At 49.1% G+C, this 21,562-nt stretch overlaps 1 protein-coding gene across 4 annotated transcripts in view; it reads left to right on the forward strand.

Moving 5' to 3' along the window:
* Ten-a (Teneurin-a transmembrane protein) overlaps positions 1–21,562 on the forward strand; it is a 568,813-nt gene that overhangs the window by 227,482 nt on the left and 319,769 nt on the right. For 3 of the 4 annotated variants that reach the window (XM_076893038.1, XM_076893039.1, XM_076893037.1), the window contains exons 5-7: positions 12,573–12,776; positions 13,502–13,669; positions 20,954–20,980. In XM_076893038.1, the coding sequence (XP_076749153.1) occupies positions 12,573–12,776; positions 13,502–13,669; positions 20,954–20,980 (399 nt within the window). The remainder of the gene's footprint in view (positions 1–12,572; positions 12,777–13,501; positions 13,670–20,953; positions 20,981–21,562) is intronic. The other variant, XM_076893040.1, reaches the window with a different exon arrangement.

Raw genomic sequence — 21,562 nt, forward strand, 5'->3', positions numbered from 1 at the left:
TCTCCGCTACTTGTCGAACAACGCGGTAGCAATACTTTGATTTGATCAATTATCTTCCCCAACTTTACGTGAGATTTATATTCGTTAGGGACAGGGGGCGCGGGTTAGAGAATGTAACTCGCGTTGGAACGCATTCGAATCGATGTACGTACTCGACACGCCCCACGCAGAGGCGCTACAAAGGTTAGCTATTTTCGATAACAGTAACAAATGCGGTGCCGCGTTCGCGTTGCCGTCTAGGTACAAGGAATATGAATTAAAGATAGAACACTGTTCCAATACCGGGCGTGTTTCAGCGTTACGAATACACGTCGAGGTGGAACGGCACAATAACTCCTGTACCTCGGAAATATTAGACCGTCGCGGGGTGTTTCGCCTCTATCGGTAGCCGCGTCCTATCGAGCCACGATCGTGGCGCAACTTTGGATATTAGCCGATCTCCAATCCCTTATCATTCGGTGGACAGTTTGTCACTTACAGCCGAATCTATACTTACGATCGCGTACACATTGCTGGTCCGGTTACTGTCCTGACGTCTGAATAGCCCTTCGAGCATCGTGCAATTGCTGCGCCCTGTTAACGTCCCTGTAACGATCCGCGCGGAACTTGCCCCAGTGATATCGAAGTTCGCCTGGTAAACCTGATCTGAAATAATAGAACAATCGCACGGTTATTCGAACGTTCGTTCGTGGAATTTTTGCGCTTGCGATCTATTCGAAATTTCGTCTCGATGCACCGATCGGCGGGTCGAACCAAACCGCGGAGGTCGCAAGTTCGCGCGATAAAAAGAAAAAAATCGATAGGAACGAGTCTACTCCGCGCAGACATATTTATTTGGGGAAAAAATGCGAAAACACGATTGCCAGGGGTTTGCTCGCGCTGCATCAGCATGTATTCGAACGTTCGCGTCATAAGTTCGTCGATACCGCGTTTCACGGAAGAAAAAGGTAACGGAACGGTTTTCTGGAACGAGAACACTCGAGGGGCCCTGGAAATCCCGGCGAAAAACCAATAAATCACGTTGTGTTTAACGAACCTTCATGTTTCTATGCATGCCCTTGGGTATAACGGGGCGGAAGTGTTATTTTTACAGCCCCGAGTGCCAGACGGACTGTAATGTTCCGAAGGAACAAGGACGATGACGGTCGCTGGCCTCGTTACGCCAAATCTACCGCGAAAAGAATACCTCGACGCGTTACATTATCTCCTCTGTTAACGCAATGGAAGATCGACGTTACTATCCGCTTAGAAATGCTAGTCGCCCTTGCGAATTCCACAAGTTTCGCTATCACCAATCGTCAAGCGTACCATTCAATCATAAATTCGCGAGCGTTCACAATTAAATAATAGTACACGGATGCCTCTGTATGCAGTTTACAAGATCTGTGGCATAGATTTCATAGAAACGCAACTTCTCCTCGCTCGAGAACAATACCGTCGAAGGTGGGCCATCCATATTCGTTTCGTAGCGGCAACGACCGGGCCTACGCTCGTGCGCGAGCCCACTTAATAATGCAGATAGAGAATACCCGTGGTTCGGCCGCGTGTAAGTCATGATTAATATTTCAGGTGTCGAGCGAGCGCGCGCGAGCGCGCTGGGGTTGCACGGCGGTAAGACTGACCATCGCCGGCAAGGTTTCGTTGTCCGGCCCGTTGTTAATTATTCGCAAAGGAAATTAATGCGTTCGCGGCAATAATTTATATCGGCCGCGAAATGAATGGTTAGCAGACAGAATTATTCACGCTTCGCGTCTCGCCGATCCGAGGGGCCGCGTCTGCCGATGTTTCCGCTCTTGTTTCGCGGCGAACACGCCGCGGAGGCTAGATTTTTCCACCCTCCTATCTGCGTTCGCGCAAACTGAAAAGAGATCTGGTCGTGTAACGAATCTACGAAAATAGTTACGCGAGAGTTCCATCGTTTTCGTCTGTAATCGCGATACGTTAAGTATCGCTTCGATAAATTTCGCCTGCAAGTTTCAACCGTATCCAGAGTGGACTCTGAAAAGCGGAGAAAACCGAAGAAACACACGGGCAACGCGTTAAGCGGTCCAACTTTCTTACGAGCCTCTTCGACGAACTGGAAAGAAGCTTTTAACTTGCGGAAAGCGGGGCCGATTTCCAGGTGTAAAGCGGTCAAATCAATTCCTCCGCCGTTACTTGAAGGCAACTCCACGGCCCGTTCAACCGAACCAGTCGCGTTATAATGAATTTACCGAGTTCGCTGTTTAACAATGCACATCTCGCCGGCACGGCTGTGTTTCCGTGGCGAACGATAACCCGTTGAAATACGTTACGAGCCGGCCGTTTCCGGGACCGTAATGCCGCGGGTTTAGATCTTCTAATCTGTTTGATACATTGCCAGCCGCGCCGCTGAGATTGTTTCATGCCCGGAAACCGGCATTAAATCTCCTTTCCGCCTCCGCCTCCCCGCCAGGAAATGTTATTACTACTTTAATTGTGCCGTGCGTTGACACACTTACGTATCTCTTTCCACGTGAAACGTTCATTCATCGTTTTCACAGTCGAGATTGCCTCCTCGTGGCTGGCAATGTAAATTTGAATTTCCATTGAAAATTGAATACTTTGAATAATCTTCATCCCCCCTCCCCGGAACCTTTTAATCATTGTTCAGAAGAGAGACGTAAAATCCCAGAAACAACGAGTTCATAGCTCAAGGTAATCACTCGACCCATAAATGCCTTCCTTTTTTATTCATCAGAGGCACCCAGCTTCCAATCACCCCCATGACAAGTCCCTTGATCCTCCGCCCCAAGCAATAAATCGATCCGGCCGCGACTTGTCCCAGACTTTCGCGCGCTACGCCCCACGAACGCAACAACGTCTCGTCTCGATGGAATACCTTCGTCTCGAGGAAATTCTGCTCGATTATATTTGTCCGCGTTTAATTTTTCTTCCCTCCCCTCCGTGGTTGGTTCTCGTCGGGCAATTCCGTCGAACTCGAAACGGTACGCGCGGTTTTCCCACCAGAAAACAACTGACGAACATAAAATGAAGAAAGTCGAACGCGACGCTAGCGATCAGTTTTTATTTCTTCGTCTGCTTTACTTTCGATATTGAAATAATCGTTTATTGAGCATTTTATTTAGTAAAAATATTTCATACTTCACCCATGACCTCGCTTATCGTTTCTAATGATGGCCAATCATATCGACCAGAAACTGCGCGTGTTTTTCCCATCCGGAAACGATCACAGGTAGGAATATAAAATAAGAAAGTCGACGGGAAGGCTCGCGTGCCTCGGCTGGGAGGGAAAGTTTCCCAGGCGGGCAGGCAGGTCGCGGTTTCCGGGCTATCGCCAGCGCAGCGAATAATGAAACGCGTCGATAAGTAATTCATGGTATCGATGATGATGACGAGGGAAGTTATGCGTCGTGTTCGCGAAACATAGACCCGTAACAGGTGTAGCGGCTATTCATTACGCTCGAAAATAACGCGACTAGCCGGTAGAATGCGGCGTAAGTCCAGCCAGGAATACAGTCGAGCTCTGAAATTTCAATTTCCCTGCCCCTAGTCACGCGGCGTGTTCGCTACTACTATTTTTTTCCGCCCCTTTATCTGCATTTCCACCGACGGTTTGTTTTCCTTGCCGCGGAATAACGCGTTAAAATATTTTCGAGCCCCTCGAACGAACGAGCGCTCGGTTTAAGCGGCCATTTAAAGCCGTTCGAAGTTGTTACAGATTGTCGCGGCCTGTTGGTAGATATAAGTTCTAGGAACGCCTGTAATTATTCTGCAATCACCGGTGACGTAAAACTAATTTAAAACGTTAACGGCTCGCGACACGTTTGCCGTTGCCAGCTGCGCGACAAAACGCTTCGAGAATGTCCACTATGAAATAGACGTGAAAACGTTAATCGAAAATTGAGGAACGCGCGGAAAAAGAAAGAAAAAAGCAAAGGAAAGAAGGAATAAACGAAAAAGTACAAGTTACAGCTCGCTTCGGCAAGTTTTGATTTACTAATTTCGAATTTCCATCGGCGACCAACGCGGACATGCACGCGCGACCGAATCACAGCAAAGCAAGACCCACCCTAAAAGTTTCAAATGATACTTTCGGAGTCCCTTGCTTTTCCATCGCTTCCTAAATTACCCGTTGCCACTTGCAGCGACTGCCTTTCCCGTTCGACGTTTAACTCCCGCCGCCATTGCTTTTAGACCGCTCTCAAACGCAGAACCGCACCAAAAATGGCCGCCCGCTTTATCCCTCCCGGGTTAAGTATACACTCCGCAGCGAGTCTTCGGACGAGGAACCGAGGACTCGTTAAGCGACGCGAAAACACCGTTTGCGCGACCGTTCTCCTTTGCCCGTTTCAAATGTGATTAAACGTTACAGAAACACCATTTCCGCGGAGCAGTCGGTTTCTTATGCTTCGTCGAGGGTAGCCTGATTGGGGGACACTCGATGCAGTCGCGCTACTTTCGAAGCTGCCTCGTCTAAGGTTTATTTTAGTCGAGAGACCACCGTATTTTACTCTACTCGATGGTCGCGACGATCAACGCGATCCACTCGAAATTACCTCGCGTTCAACGCCGACTTCGCGTCCAGGTAGACGATAAACGATCGAGCATACGCTCATCAACGAATACATTAGATTCCCAAACGGAGCATCGGCTTATTACGACTCTGCGCAGTCCGCGTCCCGCATTCTTCAAAGATGAGGACGGCTTTAGACCTTCCGTCAAAGAGCTTGCGGTTTAAGAAGCGGAAGGAAGAGGAACAGGCTGAAGCAGGAGGCGAAACCAGGAGTGGCCCTTTCAACGGACGACACTTTGCACCTGTTGAAGATACGGTTCCTCCTTCGTTGCTTCTTACCCTCTTTTTTCATCCTGTCCCCTCTGGTTCCACCCTTGCTTCTCTCATCCTCTTCCATCCACCCTCTCCTTCTCTCTCTCTTTTTTGTAAAGTCTTACTCTCGCGTTGAAAGTGATCTCGAGCCACGGGTGGCCGGTGTGAGGGGGGGGTTTACCAACGAAAATGTCACCGAACTTTCTTTTCTACCCCCGTTACCCCCGACTCGATTCCATTCCATTTGACGTCTCGGAAATTGCTTTTCGATAGCAGCCTCTGTAGACGTAGCCCCCGTTGTTCCCTATGCATATGACAGTTAGTAAAAAGACACATTGTGCCGCGGCGGGGCTACAACCTCTTGCGCGTATTTCCATCCGGTCTCTTTATCGTGCAGCGCCGCGCGATAACCCGCCGCGAGTTTCCGCCTTCGCCGCCCTATCGACGCGCGTACGCGTAGGGCACGCTGGTTCTCACGGCGAGCGATTAGGGACGATGGAAAAGAGGGACGCGGCGAGGAACCGAGGAGGGGCTGGAAAATAAAGAGGCGAGAAGGGGTGGAGCGAATTCATTTCTGCGAGACGGCCAAGAGCGCCGAGAGAATCGATGACCAACGGTACGCGCGGAAGTCGAATCGATTTTTCCTCGAACGATGCCCCCGTTTCCTTTTCCCTGCTTCCTATATCGCACCCTCCTCTTGCTCCTCGAGCGCGTACGCTCGCCTCTTCTTGTTTATTCGCGCGGCTGCCGCGTTCCTCGAGACTCGATCGAGCGGAGCCGTGAACAGGGTTGTTTAGCGACCATTCGTGGGAAGATGAAACGCGGTTCTTCGCGCACGATCGTTTCCACTCTGGTTTCTTCGGAATTTGGTTCGCTGCTTCTTTAGATCCGACTCGGTGTTGCTAGCCTGTGTTTGCGTTCCCTCGCGATCTTGAACAGGGCGTTCTGCGAGTTCTACCGGGGTGAGACGAGGGAAAATTCGAGAGCTGTCTCGAGGAAAACTGCGCGATAACGGCGGGAACCATGGCGAGGCGTAGTCGATGGATTTTTAACCTCGTTTCTAGCGGAAACGAAGGCTACAGTGGTCCCCTTTTTACGTACGCGATTGCATGAATTTTCTTCGACACGGATTGCGGGTCAGATTCGATATTTCATCTCATCGATTTCGCCGGGTAATTCGATGGATCTTATATCTTTCTATATATATTAAATTTCGATATACGTAAGGGCTGCGCGAGCCCCTTTCCGTGGACGTGTCCTGTTCTCGATGGCTCCCCTAAGTTGCAGGGTAAAAGCTTCATATTGATTTAGGCTGCGTCGAGAGGGAAAGGCTAGCCTCGAACGCGTCGGTGCTATTCAAATTTCGAGGATCCGTGTTTGACTTGGAAGAAGGGGGCGAGAATTCTCGCCGATGGATTTATGACTGCGCGCGAAGTAAATAGATTTTTTATGCTGATATCGCGAGCATCTTTCGCGGAAATTATTTCGCGTAACGTTGGAACCACGTTCGCGAAACGTTTACGAATTCTCTTCGTACGAGCGGACTTTAAATTCGGGACGCAAGGGATTAATAAGAGAAGGGGAGGTAAAGAAAAGAGGAGAGGGGAAAGATAAATGAAATTGATGGTAGCGTAAAAGAGGTTATGTCCACTTTAAATCGCAATGGAAGAAGCGACCTTAATCGTCCGAAACTCGTAAAGTCAACTTCAACGCTCATTTTTTGTCGTCCTCTTTTCTTTATCGCTAATTTGTATTTATCGCCGGGGACAAGTGCCGAGTAAGCAGGCTTCGGGTGCGCGAGTAATTTGGCTGTAACCCCGATTCATCTTCTGGCAATCATATTTCATCGCGACCCTCGTCGAACGCCCCACGCGTTCGTTAGCCGAAACGCATAAAATTACCAACGTTCCAAATTAATCGTCACCGGGTCCACGATCGAAGAGATCCTCCTCGGACGTAACACTATTCGCAACTAATTAGGGGAGTTCGTTGAGTGCGGCAGATTTCGCAGATTGCGATTAGATTGCGTTGTCCATTTTCATTAGGCTTGACATCTTTGGCTCCGCGTTGATTGCTTGGATACTTTAGACTTTCAGCCCTAATTGGGGCCACGATAAAATACACAACTAGAGCCAAATTTTTCGTCACTTTGTTCCAGCGTCGCATATTTCTTACAATTTACGTTGCAATATCGCGGTTCGTTCTTGTACCGCGAAACGAAGAGTTTCGCAGACATTTCAACAGAATCACAAGGCGATATTACAATTGGTTTGTTTGCGTTCGAGTGATGAATGGCTCTGGTAACTAGCAGGTCTCTATTCCTTAAGCCTAACACACCGCATAGTTGTGGTCTACGGGTTCAGACAGCTCAACAATTATACCCTTAATCTCGTGCAAAATTCAGGGCTTGTAACCGTGGTCTGCAACTCGAGCGATGTAACGATTCTATTCTTAACCGTGTCGGGCACGAAATAAAATTCAGAATTAAACAAGTCAAGTCAAACCAAATCAGCTGACTTTCCACTCCTTAAATAAACTATAATTAAACAAAAGATTATCGAACTAAAAATGAACCAAATATCGATCTACAGGCGAGTGCTTTAAACAACCTACTAACACCAAACAGACTTTTCACTTTTCGAATCCAAATAACAAAAAGAACAATTATTTTAATCAACTCCCTACGTTACAATCATTTCACTTCAACACCTTCGCCGCAGCAATCCCTTCCAACAACCGCTACATTCCCCGGTTCCGAGTACCCGCAGCCTTCTCGCTCCCCAAGTCCTAATACCCGAAACATCCCCTCGCGTAACATCTTTACACTCTCCGACAGGTCCGCAAATCGCAGCCCGTAAATTCTCCGTGGCCCAACGGTTTTCGACGAAGCGATTCAGGCTCCGCAGTAACGAGCCCCGCAAGGATTGATCCCGGCCGTTGGTGGCCGGAAGCGGAATTCGCGGCGGCCACTGCTGTCTTTGACCGAGCGGCGGGGCTTTCTTCGGCTCGACGGGAATTCCTTCCGTGGCGTGGACCAGCCCGCGGTCTCCGTGGGGTGGATTTTGTTTGCGTGGGACCGTTGCCATGGTAGCAGCGAACGCTCGAGCATCGAGAGTGCACCTTGGACGCGCGCGTCCCATCGAGCTTGCGGAAAAGTTGGCCGCCCCGGGGCTCGCCAGCGCTAATTCACCCCTACGACGCGTGCAACTTCCGAGGTCCGCAACGCCGCCGGAGGAAACGCAACAGAGTCGTCAAGTTATGTTTCGCTCGGCTATTAGCGATTTACAGTGTGACGGTTGCAGTCACGGTTTACAGGTCTGCGACGCAAGCTTGAACGAGATCTATGAAACTCGTCGAGTTCGCGTGGGCCTCGAGACCGCATCGGATTACATTTTGTCGTCGATCGAAACCCGATACAGATGAATACTTCATCGAGCGATAAAAATCGTCCGGGGGTCTAGTTAAAAGTAATCGTTCCCAGCATCGCATTGTGTCCCATCGAAGACGGGATCGAAGAGAAATGGTCCGCTCATTTTTCATCGGATACAGTGGCTCTCGCGACTCGGACAGCGCCGCTGCGGGACAAAAGAGGTGAATTTTCGCGAAATATAACGATAAATGGAAGCTCCACCGGCGTCCAAGTCCGCTCGAATGCCCAGTTATTTGTTCCGATCAACGGGGGACGCGGGCACGTAAATACGACGGCGTAATTGACAGGCTTCGAGAGCCGTGGCACTCGCAAGATCACTGGGAAACGGAATAAAAGGCAAACAGGGTCGCTTGTTGCGCGTCCCAGCCCCGCCCCGGGTCGGACATTGTTCTGAGATACCGGCGGCAGAGAATAAAGGTAAACAACGAACCAATATTTCCAATCAACGCCGAGCGGGCACAATGAATGGCGCGCGGGGACCAGACCCGCCACCGCTGCCGAATCAAAGCGATTCTATGGGCTGCTCGGTCGGCCGCGCGGTGAACGCCGCGCGGAACACTATTATTTTTCTGTTCACGGCCTCCGCCGGGCCGATTTAGTTTTTCAACCGGAAGTGCCAGGCGACACGGTGGATCTGGCCCGGTTCGACTATCGATTTTATTATTTCACGCGTCCGGACACGCCGTTACACGCGCCGCGATACGGGACAGGGGACATCGCGGAATAAAGAATAACCGTGAATACAGCGCCAGCCAATGGTGGGAGGAGGCTACGGGCAATATGGCGTCAAATGGTACAAACCGTCGTTTGTCCCTATTAGCCTGGACATTCAGCGCTCGGTTACGTATCTTATCGATATTGCCTTACGAATCTCGTCGAGCCACGACGACCGATTGCCGTTCGCTGTTCGAAATAATTTACGCCCAGCTAAACTTTGTTTCCCTACCAACAAATTCATACTTGCCACTGCCGACGAATCCGGCGACGCGCAGGCAAATAATCAACCGGAAAACATTTAATCCACAAATATTTAACAGCATACGCACGCGTACGCCTCGCGATTTACACACCGCGCATACCAAACAACGTTCAATCTCCGCCGAGTTGGGCTGAAATGGAACTGTATACGTATCGCGCGATTCCTGCGATCCGCGCGAAAACCCAGCCCCGCGCGGCTCCACGGACGGAAGCCGCGGGAGTGCGCGAATTAGAAAATCCAATCCATAGAAAACGCGGCACGAAATTGCGGGAGAGTACCCGTAAGAAACGTCACGAGGCGGGTTGCACGGGGTGGGCGGAAGCTGAGTCTCTGGGAACCAAGCGGGTAGAGCTGGGGAAACGAGGAGGGAGGGGCAGGGTATGGGAGAGAAGAAGGGGGAGAAGAGGGCATAACACAATTACATGTGGGGCTGACGCGAGGGGCCGAGGTTGCTCTCGACGCCACGACCTTCCGGCTAAGGGATAGCAACGAGGGAAAGAGCCCAACGGTGGGTGGCAAGATTGAATATGAAAGTTTAATGCGAGCAATATCAGTGCCGCTGCCCGGGCCCTCGGCTACTCGTTCTCTCAGACGTCTCGACTATCGTCGCTGCCCATCTTGCCCGTATCTCTCTTTATATCGCGGCCAGGCTGCCTTCTTCGCCGGCTTCCACGCTCCGCTTCCGAGCTTTGATGTCGCGAGGGCGGACCGTCTCGTTATCGCGATAGCGCGAACGTAGGCGAGCGTTCCGCGGGACGGATGGGGTGGAGATTGAGGTTCGCTCTGGAATTGTCGGTGAACGGGGGTGGAATTATCCCTTAGAATCGGAGCCACCTCGAACTTAACACCAGGATGATTAGAGGTCCACTTGCGGGGAATTTTCCGAGCGATTCGAGATTAGTCTCCGTCGTAGCAGTGATTCTTTAGCAGTGATCGTTGTATAGATCGATGTAGATAAATATGAAAATTAATTGTCGAGTATCCGTGAAATCTCTGCTCTTCTAACAATAGCCATTAATCCTGAAATTCGATACGGCCAATTTGTTCATAGCTCTCGGAAACCCTCGCCACGGTTTCCCTTTCGTGAATCGACAGTTCAGCGGCGGCAAGAACGAGCAATTAGGTGGACAGGGAAACGGAATGGAACGCTGATTACCGTTTATACCAGGAAAGATAATTATCAATTAAAAACTAACTTTCGCGAGATATTTTGCTTGCGGATGGAATTCACGGTTTCGCTAAGGCGTTTAGCGACTATGCCTTCGGCTATTTGTAAAACTTTCCTCATTAATTACCGACAAAATTCAATCCCCTCGTCTCTCCCATACTAAAACTCGCCCCTCGCTTCTCCTTTGCCGCCCATCTTTTCCCGCTATCCGGCTACCCTTTTGTTCCTCGCGGCCAGAGTAACTTTAATGGTGGATTAGATCGCGCGTACATCCGACGGGCAATTATCTGTCAATGAACAAAACGAATGGCGGTCTGCCTTTCCGTCCAGTCACGCTGTCACTGTATAACTGGCAACAATAAATCGATGAAAAATAGACGATCGTTCGCGAAACACATATTACGTGGATCGCACATTTTTGTTTTCTACGCGTGTATTTATTCTTTTTTTTTTTAAGCTAACCATCGTTCTTCGTAAATTCAATTGAAAGCCAGAATGATTTTAATTAAGGAGAAGTCAGGGTGGAAAATTCGCAGCTTAATTCCGAAAATATGTGAACGTTAACCCCGTTCTCAAAGGATCCCCGTGAAAGGTCACGTCTATCACACTCGAAACCTCTAACAAGATTTCGAGTTGCTCCTATTGCGGCACACGGCGAGGTTAAATAGCGAGCAGGGATAAAAGGAGCACCGGAACACGCTGGCCTTTTTAAGTACTCCACCACGTAGCCTCGCACCTGTTTACACGCTGATAAATAGGAGGGTGGCTATCGAAACACTCGCTGTAACCACCTTCCTAATCCAGCCAACGAGCTGCCGTTCTTATCCTCTACACCTTCCCGATCCGCCGTTACTTTTTCCGCAACCATTTTGTTTTTCGAACGGTTCGCCGGTTTACGGCCAAGATCAGCTCAACTGAGACATCTTGGCCACTTTCCAACGCACTGCATTTTACTCGCGATTCCCCTCCTATTCAATTACGATTAACTTTATCACCGAATAGCAATCTACGTTCTCTCTTATTCGACGACTTAACCTTCATCGTTCTGAAATATAACGATCAGAGCGTAAAAATGCGTAACCACCTCGCAAAGTTGCGTCTCAAGATCGAAAAAGAAGGGAATTAAGTAAAGCACGCGTGTAACTATCGAAAGTTCTCGAGGCATTTCGTCAACGATTCAATTCATTCGAGTTCAGGGCGCGCAGCTCGAATTAAAACAGAATCACGGTTGTTGAAACCGCGCGGAGCAAATTCCGGGCACGTTTCCACCAAGGTGTCGTTGAATCGGCGCTGAATCGAGCCACGCGCACTGTCATTCCCGCTTCACGGACCGTCGAGCATCGTCGACAAGAATATTCCGACGTGACGAACCGTCGGTAGCGTCACAGCCAATCGTCAACGTGTGCAGGCTGCCTAAGCGTTGACGGGATACGAAGGTGCGAGGCGATTCGAGCGAAACTAGGATGATTCGTAACGGGTAGACGAAAGATTTCGAATTACAATATCGAGAATAGCGTTGGATATCGAGAACACAATTATCCCTCGATTTGACAGTTTTTATCCTCGATTAGTTCATCGCATTTGCATAGAACATTTATGTTACGCGCGTTATGCATGCACGCGTATCTACCAGATGAGATAGGCACCAGAAACGGTAATGCAATCAAGAGTCACCGGTCCGTCGTTCGACGTCCATGATTACGTCTCTGTTCCATCTTGAACAACCATATTTGCATAGCGAGCGACGCGTCGGACACTCGTTCGAATCGATGGACAAGCCGATGACAACGTGGATGCGTTTAGATGTAGACGCTGCGAGATAGGCTCGATTCGATCTGCTGGGGTTATAAGCCACCCTTTGTTCGTGAATTAATCGAATGCCATGGCAGATGAGATCGAACAGGATTCGAAATTAATGGTATTAACGTACGATACTTATACGCGGATAATTTATAAAAATCGTAACACTTCCGTTTACATAAAACACTGTCACTGAAGAATAACGAAATAAGAACAGACGTTTCATATAATAGCAACTTCTGTGCGCTTTGCGAGTAAACTTAAAAGGAGTCGCGCATGGAAGGGTTAAGAAAAGACGAACGTAGGATTTAATATTAAAGTAATATCATAAATTATATACTTACATGGAACTCCAAACGTTGATACCACGCAAAATGTATGTCCACAGGCGTTGGTGACCGATCGTACCGTACAGGGTCCGATACAGAGGGCGCAGCGACCACTGATAACCCGACAACGCCGTTCCCAACACCGCCGCCAACATTGACGCCGAATCACCGACAGGCGTCTCCGTTTCCCCTGGAGAACACCAATTCCCGCCGGCATCATTACAACGGGAGCATATCATCGGAGAGATCCCGCAACGGCAACGGTACGAAGCTAATTACACAGAGCCGCGAGCGAGGTTACCTTCCTTCCCTCGTGCGCGCACGCAACTGCGTGGAACGCAGGCAGCACTTAGAAATTTCGCGAGACTCGTCCTCCGTTGTTGTGTTACGAGTCAACTCGGTCGACTCGATTAATACGAGGGAAACACCCGTCTACGCGTAGTATTTACGTGCTCCTATCTCTCGCTCCCGTAAATATTGCTCGTCCGTTTCATTCGTAAACGGTCCGCTCAAACAGAAGGTGTCGTCGAACGTCGCGTTAGATCGAGTGGATTTTTTAACATTTGAACAATTGTATCTTTAATTCCGTACAATCTACTATAACGTCATTTACTTTGGAATATTCTTGCCATCGATCGCGCTCGTCCCACGCTCGTTTCAAAATACCTTCAGGCTACGTTAGCTCGTTTGGACTTAGCCACGCGTTTCGAGAATTCTCACGTTACTATAGTACCCTCTCTGATTTATTCAACCGTGAAACTCAGTGTCATCCGTATCATCTGCTATCATCTACGATCAAGGAAGCACGGAATGGCGAAAGAGCGAGTCACGAGTTCCGCAGCGCGAACGGTACGGTTGTCCAGAATTTATTCTCCCCGAAACTTACGCGAACTTTAAAATTCCACCCGCTTTGACCACCGCAAGGAGACTGCTTCGAAATTTATTCTAATTTACCCAAAAACATTCCAACGATTCTGATACGCCGCAGGTGAAACGGTTTACGCGGCGCCGTCGAAAAAGACGAGCACAGGCGGTGGTACCTTGGGGCGGAGAACGCGGCGAGGTCACACGAGCGCTTTGAGCAGCAGCTCCACGGCCAGCGATCGTTCAGAAACCGTCTTCCCGGACGAGCACTCCCGCATGCATCTCGCCAATGGTAAGTTCGCATCTCTTCAAATCATGGAATCATTCCACGCGTCATTCTCATCGCCTGTCATTGCATCACTCGCATCGTTCGTTGCATCGTTCCTTCCATCGCATGCGATCACCTCGTCCGACGTCGAATTCATTCGCGACTGGTCACGAGCGATCAACAATGCTGAGATTAGGAAACGAGGTTAGAAAATTTTCGAGCACACCGTATTACCCTTCTAAGTGAACTCTGTACCTGGTTAGCCCTGGCGACCAGTATCGGATGCAACGAAGTTAGAAAACCCGCGCGCGTTTTAGCGACATCGGATGGGCGAGCGCGGATAAATTCATCGATCGCCGCGAGCGTAACCGGTCCCGGAAATCGCAACGTAAAATCTCCCGCGGAGCGATAAGTTAACGATCCGTGCCTTAAATACGATTACAGGGCTAACAGGATTACCGGCTGGTATCGAGCCCCTGGCCGGAGTTAAATCGGGTTTCGTGTAAACGTGTTCCTCGTTAAAAGCTTAATATTAATAGTCACCCTATTCGACGCGCGACAGCGGGAGGAGGTTACGATTTTATCGACGTATCGCCACCATTCGTTGCAGTACGCGTTTCGCGTCGATCCTGACCAAGACGATCGGATTACCGCGCGGATCACGATTCCCGTCGAACTTTACGCCCGCGAATGGTACGCGTGGAAACGTGGCGCGAAGATTCGAACCGTCGAACGTCGGATCCAACGTCGAGATGGATCCGCAATTCGTTGAAAATTTGTTATAGTCTGACGATTTAACGAACGCGACTCTTGGCGTCTGTTTAAAATCGAGGGAGCAGAAAATTGTCGTATTTCTTGGAAAAAGATAAGAAGCAAGGGACGCGAAAGGATCCACCGGGATCCCATTTGGGCCGATCTTTACCGCGGGACAATTACACTCGAATTTCTGGTTCGCTCGGCGCTTAGTTCCCAGCGCGGTAATTGCAATGTTTCGCGAAACGGCCGTGGGCAAGGGGGGGGCTGGGCGGAATCTTGAGGCAAAGGCAAACGTTTCAGACGGCGGGCCACCGTTCCGGCGGCTAACAGCGTCGTAATCGACAAACTGCCTTATGCGTCGGCTCATTAAATAACCAAGGGACTCTCGGTTTTGAGAGTTAAGTTCATTATTGTCGGATCCAGCGGCGTCGTTGCTCGTCGATGTAACCGGTCGCCGAGTTTGTGTAACGGCAACGACACCCGTTACACTCGCTCTCTCTTCACTGCCAGAGTCGCGCGGAAGAGCTTGTTGAACGCGGACAAGGTGCTTAGAATAGACTGTTAAGTGGTAACTGCTTGGACACCCAGCAAGCCTTCTGTAAAAAAAAAAGTTCTTTACTACAAGAGACAGAGTATAATTTCATTGCCAACGTTCCACATAAGCGTCGTAACGAAACTTCTTGGACCTCACTGGAACTTTACGTAGCTCCTTTCTGTGTTGAAACAACATTCTTCCCAGATGTAAATGTGATCTTGTTTCCGCTCTTTAAAAAGTTCACTTCGTCGTTAGTCGAATGAACGAAAAAAGCGTATCGCTGTCCACAGAGGGGGGTGTAATTGCAGCAACAGATAGGTAGAAAGTTCGTAAATGTCGTCCATTAGCGATGTTCCCGGGGCCGCCGTTGTCCGACAGGGTTTCGATTCATCGGTGGCTGCGTGAAGGGTAACGGGGAACGACGGCGGGGTGCGTACTCGGGAAGCCTCAGGGGTAACCGAGTTAGCAGTTGCGAGTAGCGAGCCCGGGCTAGTTAGAACGTAGGTCAGCGTTAGAAGTTAGCCAGGCGGCTATATTGTTTTGGAATGCCGTGGGTATTTAGGCCTGGGCTGGTGCGCGCACGGCCTCTCGTAGCAGGTTCCTCGGTGCGCCGCGTAACGCAGTTTTAGCGTTACCACGGGGATGAGAAAGTAGCTTTGCGGCTTCTCGAGTTCTCGGACCCGCGTTGCTCGGCTTTCTCTCTCGCTCCCTCTCTCTCTCTCTCTCTCTCTTTCCACAGAGTCGCGGCGAGGCTGGTCGGGTAAACTTTTAAACGAAATTTCGCCGGATCTCGTTTGGCGACGGTGTTTCGTTGACGCGAGGGCTCGCCAATTAGTCGTCCGTCGATATCGCGAAACAACGACGCTCCTGAGGCGAGATGGAAGGTCAGAGGCGGGCACGGGAACGCGGCGAAGATCGAGCGCGCCTTCATGGATCGTTTCATCCGGGAATTTGCTGCTCCGCCAGCCATTGCCTCTGCCTGCTGAAGTGTGATCGCATTACGCGTAGATTCCGTGGAAATTAGCGGCGCGGATTAAGATCCGCCATCCCACCCTGGACGGCTATACAGTGTGCCTTCAGCTACGCGCATAAGCTCGGGTACATCGCCGTTCAGAAGTTCGAACGCGTCTCTCGTATCTCTGCTTCACGCGGGACAGTTGAACGAGAACTTTAAGATTATAAAACAAACTTTTAGGCGTCGTTTCGTACTGTTATCGGTTATCGAAAGTGGTCAATTGCTCTGACGATATTAGGAATGTCCCTTCATAAGCACGCGTACTCGACTTTTGACTGGTAATGTACGAAGATGGCGCGATGCTGCGTAGACTAATACAAGGTTGAACCCTCGACCCCTAGGCGCACGGGGATCCCCCTTGAAGCGAAGTCGTTCCCTGGAACTTCTTGACTTTGACGTATCGATGACACGTGAGCGAGGACATGGCGGATGTGCGTATCTGACGTTGCGTGCGTCGCCTCCGGTTAGCCTCTGGTCTGTTCGATGATTTTCGGACCGTGAAATGAGAAATTGTAAAATCAATCTAACGTTTGGGGGAGGAAAGATGAAGGCAAGGGGTGAGTGGTCGTCGTGAGGAAGGGTGTCTGGCTTCGCTCGACATTGCGTAGCCTGTCATTTGCGACTTTTGAAAAATCTGAAGCATTCGAAAAGAGCCACGAATGAAGAGTTCCATAATTTTACATATGTATATACGCATATAGAAACGTGTATTCAGTTTGACTGTAGGAAGTTTAGGTCGGCGGGAGATCGTAATTGCGACCAGTCTCCGGTGACCAGCAATTCAATAACGCGGTTTGCGACTGGCCTATATTAGACTACGCTGATCTAATGTAATATCAATCGTCTTTCTGACGGTGGCGAGCACGGGGTTATCGTGGGCAAGCCCTGACCGTTGGGAACCATTCGCTAATAGATACCACGAGATGCCTCCATTAGACCACAGGGACATTCCGACGGGCAATATAGCGTCGAAGATTCAGAGTCGAATTACGGATCAGCAAGATGACGTCGGTTCTCCATAAAATATCCTTCGATTCCTATAGTACCTCTAAATAGAATTTCATTTTCTATTCTGGTCCCACGTTAAAAATAGCCATTTGCAACGTTGCACATCGAAAACTTGTATATTTACAGTACATACTTCAACGGGAACGATTTCGAAAAGAATGGAGCGCGCGTCGACGCGATTCAAAAAGACATTTTACCAGGTCAGGGTCGATCTTGTAGAAAAATCGCCTGTTATAGTTTGAATAAAAAGACGGAAGGCAATTAAGGCGGCGAATCAAAGGACGCGCGTGCCCCGACGGTGGATCGGTGAATTTAATTTCCCGAAACGAATCCGCGGGCAGCAAACAAATATGATATCGATTAGCGCGATTGCCCCAGAAAATATACCAGCGGCCAATCTCGCCTGTCCGGGCCGCGTTCACCGACGTAAATCCGGAACTGGCTGACATTAGCTTATTCGGCCGGTAAAAATGTTGTCGAACCGGCCGATTAATCACAGATCTGTCGGATTATTTAAATTGCAAATAATGCGGCCAACAGCCGCATCTTCGAACGAGCCACGCTCATCCGATCCATCGCTAGGCAGTTTAATGTGAAATACGATCGCTGGGGAAGCCCAATAAATTACAGGGGAAACGAACGAAAATGAAAAAAGAAAAAATGAAAGGAACAGAAAGAACGGACAGAGCAGGGAAACGGGGACACGCGTAGTGGTATCGATCGTGAATAAAATAAAGTATCTTTCTTCTATTAGCTTGTTTCTGGTAGGTGTCGGTATCCATTTAAAGATAATGATGGTTAAACGAACGACACTTCTATTTTGGTGCAATTATTTTCATTTACTTATTCAGAACGTCTCGTTTGGTTGAGGATTAAATAGGAGTAATGAGATCGATATTGATGTGATAATAGTGTCAGTTTAAGAGCAACATAATTTCGACCGATCTGCTCAGAAGTTGCACAGCCCGGCTCTGGAAAAGTGGAAAACTCGGTGTCTGTTTTTCATTCCTTTCTCTCGATTTCGTTCGTGTTTGTTTAAATAGTGGACTCTTTATCTGGAAAGTACGAGGCGGACTGGATCGTCGCCAGGTTCCTCGAAATAGGAATAATTTTAAGCACCGCTTGAAAACTATGCCAATAGTCCGTGTTCGCCATTATCGTTACCGTTGCGCTTCTTCCGCTCCGTTCCAACCCCCGAATATCTACGAGCATGTGGTAACCTAATATCGAGCTTAATCGTTGTACGTTTCGGTAAAAGCAAATAGTCAAACGGAACATTCCCGTTCCTCGTCCGCGGAAACTTTAACAGGGCGAACCTTATCGGATGTTATCATCGGGAATGAGATTCGTAACGGGGCTACCTTTAGGGGGCTCGAATAAAAATGATAACCGATTGCCATTAAGGAGAGACGGTGAGCTCTATCCGATCGACGTTAAATTTATCAAGCTCGCGTAACTATCTTTTCCCTCAAAAATGATTGCGAAAATAAATTGCGATCCGGTTCGATTCGAGCCAAACGAAAAATCGTGTAACTCAATTTTTCCAGACTCAATTCCGTTGTTAATATCACGAATTCAGATTTCCGAGTGAGTGAAAAATACTGAGTGAAAAATAAATATTATTATAGTATATAAAATTGAACGATTTTATCATCTCTACAGCGTCAAACTAAAAACGTCGCGATATAGCGAAAGCGTCTAGCAGTAACCGTATTGGGCACTATAATTCCATCCGAGTCACAGGGAAATTTGCAGAAAACAAGAGGAGCGAATCCTCGGTAGATACCCGGGTGGTCAACGAACGTCGTGACCGCAACCAGCAAATAATTCGTATTTACATGAATACGCGGCAACGTCGGGCGTGACGGAGGCATTAGAGCATCAAATCGAGTTAGCAGCGCGAATCGCTAACCGCATCAAGTCACTGTCGGCCACCTTCCTCACCCTTGCCGGCGTCTGACTAACTCTATCCACGGTCGAGGGCTAACCCGGCTGACCCCTTTGTCCGCGATGACCAACGCGATCCGCGATTGGTTCCCGACGATCGACTGAAACTTCCATCTTCCGGCTGACCTGTCGGTGTTCTCGTCGCGCGAATAAGTGAGCATCCTCGAAATTATTAAATCCCTCCCCGCAGGGGATGAAACGAAGCCGCCATAACTCTGAGGACGTACATTTTAGCGGCTACGAGTGGAACGAAGCGGTCAGAGAAATTGGATTCGTTCAAAGTGATTATTTAGAGATCGATGAGATTACACGAAGGGTTGAAACAAGTTACAAAGCCCGTTGTGAACCACCGCGATGCATTCACAAAGTTACGCGATTTTCCGTGTTCAGGTAGCGGCGACTGGTCGCGTTCGGTGCACAGAGCGAAGATAATTCCGGCGATCGCGAAAGAAAATTGATTTCGATTTGATGCACGCCTCGATATGAACGGTGATCCATCACAGAGATCACAATGCGATTTGAACCGCAGTCAATGACGTTCGCGCGGGCCGTCATCGTTGGTAACAATCGATTTCGACTCGCATGCGGGCGACGCGTTACCCCCAGCTCGCATTATGCCGCGCGCGTACCGTTTAAAACGGATCGCGCACAGACGAAATAAAACATAGACCGTCGAACGATTATAATCTACTATGGGACACCGTCGTTGACAGCCGTGACGACTCGTCGATACTGTTATTGTTGGTTACCGCCAGTGACAACGGCCCGCGAGCCACGCGTCGTTGACCCAAAACTACGATAGTGGATCCCGCGGATTACGGGATTGCAGACGAAACGAGAGTCGAGAAATGATTCTGCCATGCGTGGCTCGTCGATTCTCTTTGCAAAATTTTTTATGTCATTCTTGAACGCGAATGGTTCTTGGACAGTCGAGTGAATCAGATTTCGAACGATCGAGAGAAAGAGGGTACGCGTTTCAGATTCAAATCCTGAGGCATTGTTAGCAATAAAAGCACGGGAATAATTCATCGCCGAGTCACAGGGCGGTGTGGACATTTTTCTCGTCAACACGAGCCATCGACTTCGTAATCGAGCGTTACAGGTGTTCCCAACACGCGAACAATGCCGGCGGATTGTTCAATAACTGCAACGAATGTACGTTTCGACGGTAAAGTCGTCCAAGATACGGAACGGCGGCGGCTGCCGCTGACAGGAACGCATTGCGCGTTCCACGATCCGCTTTAATTAAGCAATTATTACCGCTTATTACGGGAGATATCGACTGGTGGAGCTGGCGTGTCGAAGGGGAACGGACTTTGTTCGTAATTCGCGCCGCTGACCAATCCTTCTGGGCTAATTCCAACGTAATCGTAATCAACAGGCTGATCCTTGTGTCCACGTTGGGTTCTTCTTGAAACCGCTGGGCTCAGTCGTTACTCGATCGCTCGAACTGTTTCACGACGAATCCTTTATTCGTCGATTTCAATGATCTTGCTTCGCAGGTCGTACGTCAAACTTTGGCACGACGCCTCGTCAGGGGCCATCGCGGTGTCTCGAGCGTGTCGCGCTTCAATTTCAATTATCGCGGTTGGAAATCGCAACGAAAAAACGAGCAACAAAGGAGTAATAAAGGAACAAAAAGGGGGGAAAAAACGTAAAACGAGGCTCGCGTTAATGAGCAAAGTTTTCAGCGCTGTCACCAGCGAAAGCAAGCTTGAACGGTCTAATTACCGGCGAACGATTCTTCGTAATCCAGGCCGCGCGCGCGATCTCGTTACATCGTCGTTATCGTTCAACGTGACTACCCCGCGTCATTCAACGTTCATTCGTTTATTTTCGCTCCACGGCCTTCGTCCATTTTTTTCGCTCATTTCTCTATTTCCTTAGCCCCTTCGCCCCACACCCACGCGTCACCCGGCTTTTTTGATCGCTCACCTAGCTGGCTTGTATCGCGTAACAGCACGTACCAATTCGCGCGTGCACAGCCTAAAACCTCGCCAAGCACTAACGCACCTTTTTTCTCTTCTGCACACTCCTTCACGCGCAGCACTGTCCAGGCCAATTTATTTCACAGGTACGTAACAAATTCACTGTGTGTCACTGTTGCACCGCTGTCCACATAGAACGCCATTTCGCGCCTCGAATGCACGCTATTTAAATTTAGTTCGACGCTGTTTTATACCGCCTCAAATTCCATATCGCATCTTTCTAGTTCCTTGCCTTCTCGCGAGCCAACGAAAACAAGTTTAGAGATTTTATTTAGCAAACAATTCGGTGATCGAACAGGTGGACTCGACGAAGCGTTTTTCCATAGAGTTTAATATTACGTTCACTAATTTATATCGAACGGGAAAGGGTGGTAATTATTATATTACGAATAATAATTTGGCGCGTATGTTCAGACGGTCGAACCGGGATCGCTAAGTTAATACATTTTAATCCAGATGGCCGAAGAGCGGGATTCCATTATCCGGCATCGGAGTTGCCGCAAACCAAGTTACACAGCTTCGCGAAAGCGTAATAAACCGCCGTATTGCAGTTAACCTTGATTTACAATAATGCGCCCTGTAACATTAACAACCCCTAATGGTTATACATTGCCCTAATTATATATATATGCTTAACGGGTGTATCGATTTGCCGCGTCATCGTCCCT

The sequence above is a fragment of the Xylocopa sonorina genome, chromosome 3 (genome assembly GCF_050948175.1).
Source record: "Xylocopa sonorina isolate GNS202 chromosome 3, iyXylSono1_principal, whole genome shotgun sequence".
Taxonomy (NCBI): domain Eukaryota; kingdom Metazoa; phylum Arthropoda; class Insecta; order Hymenoptera; family Apidae; genus Xylocopa; species Xylocopa sonorina.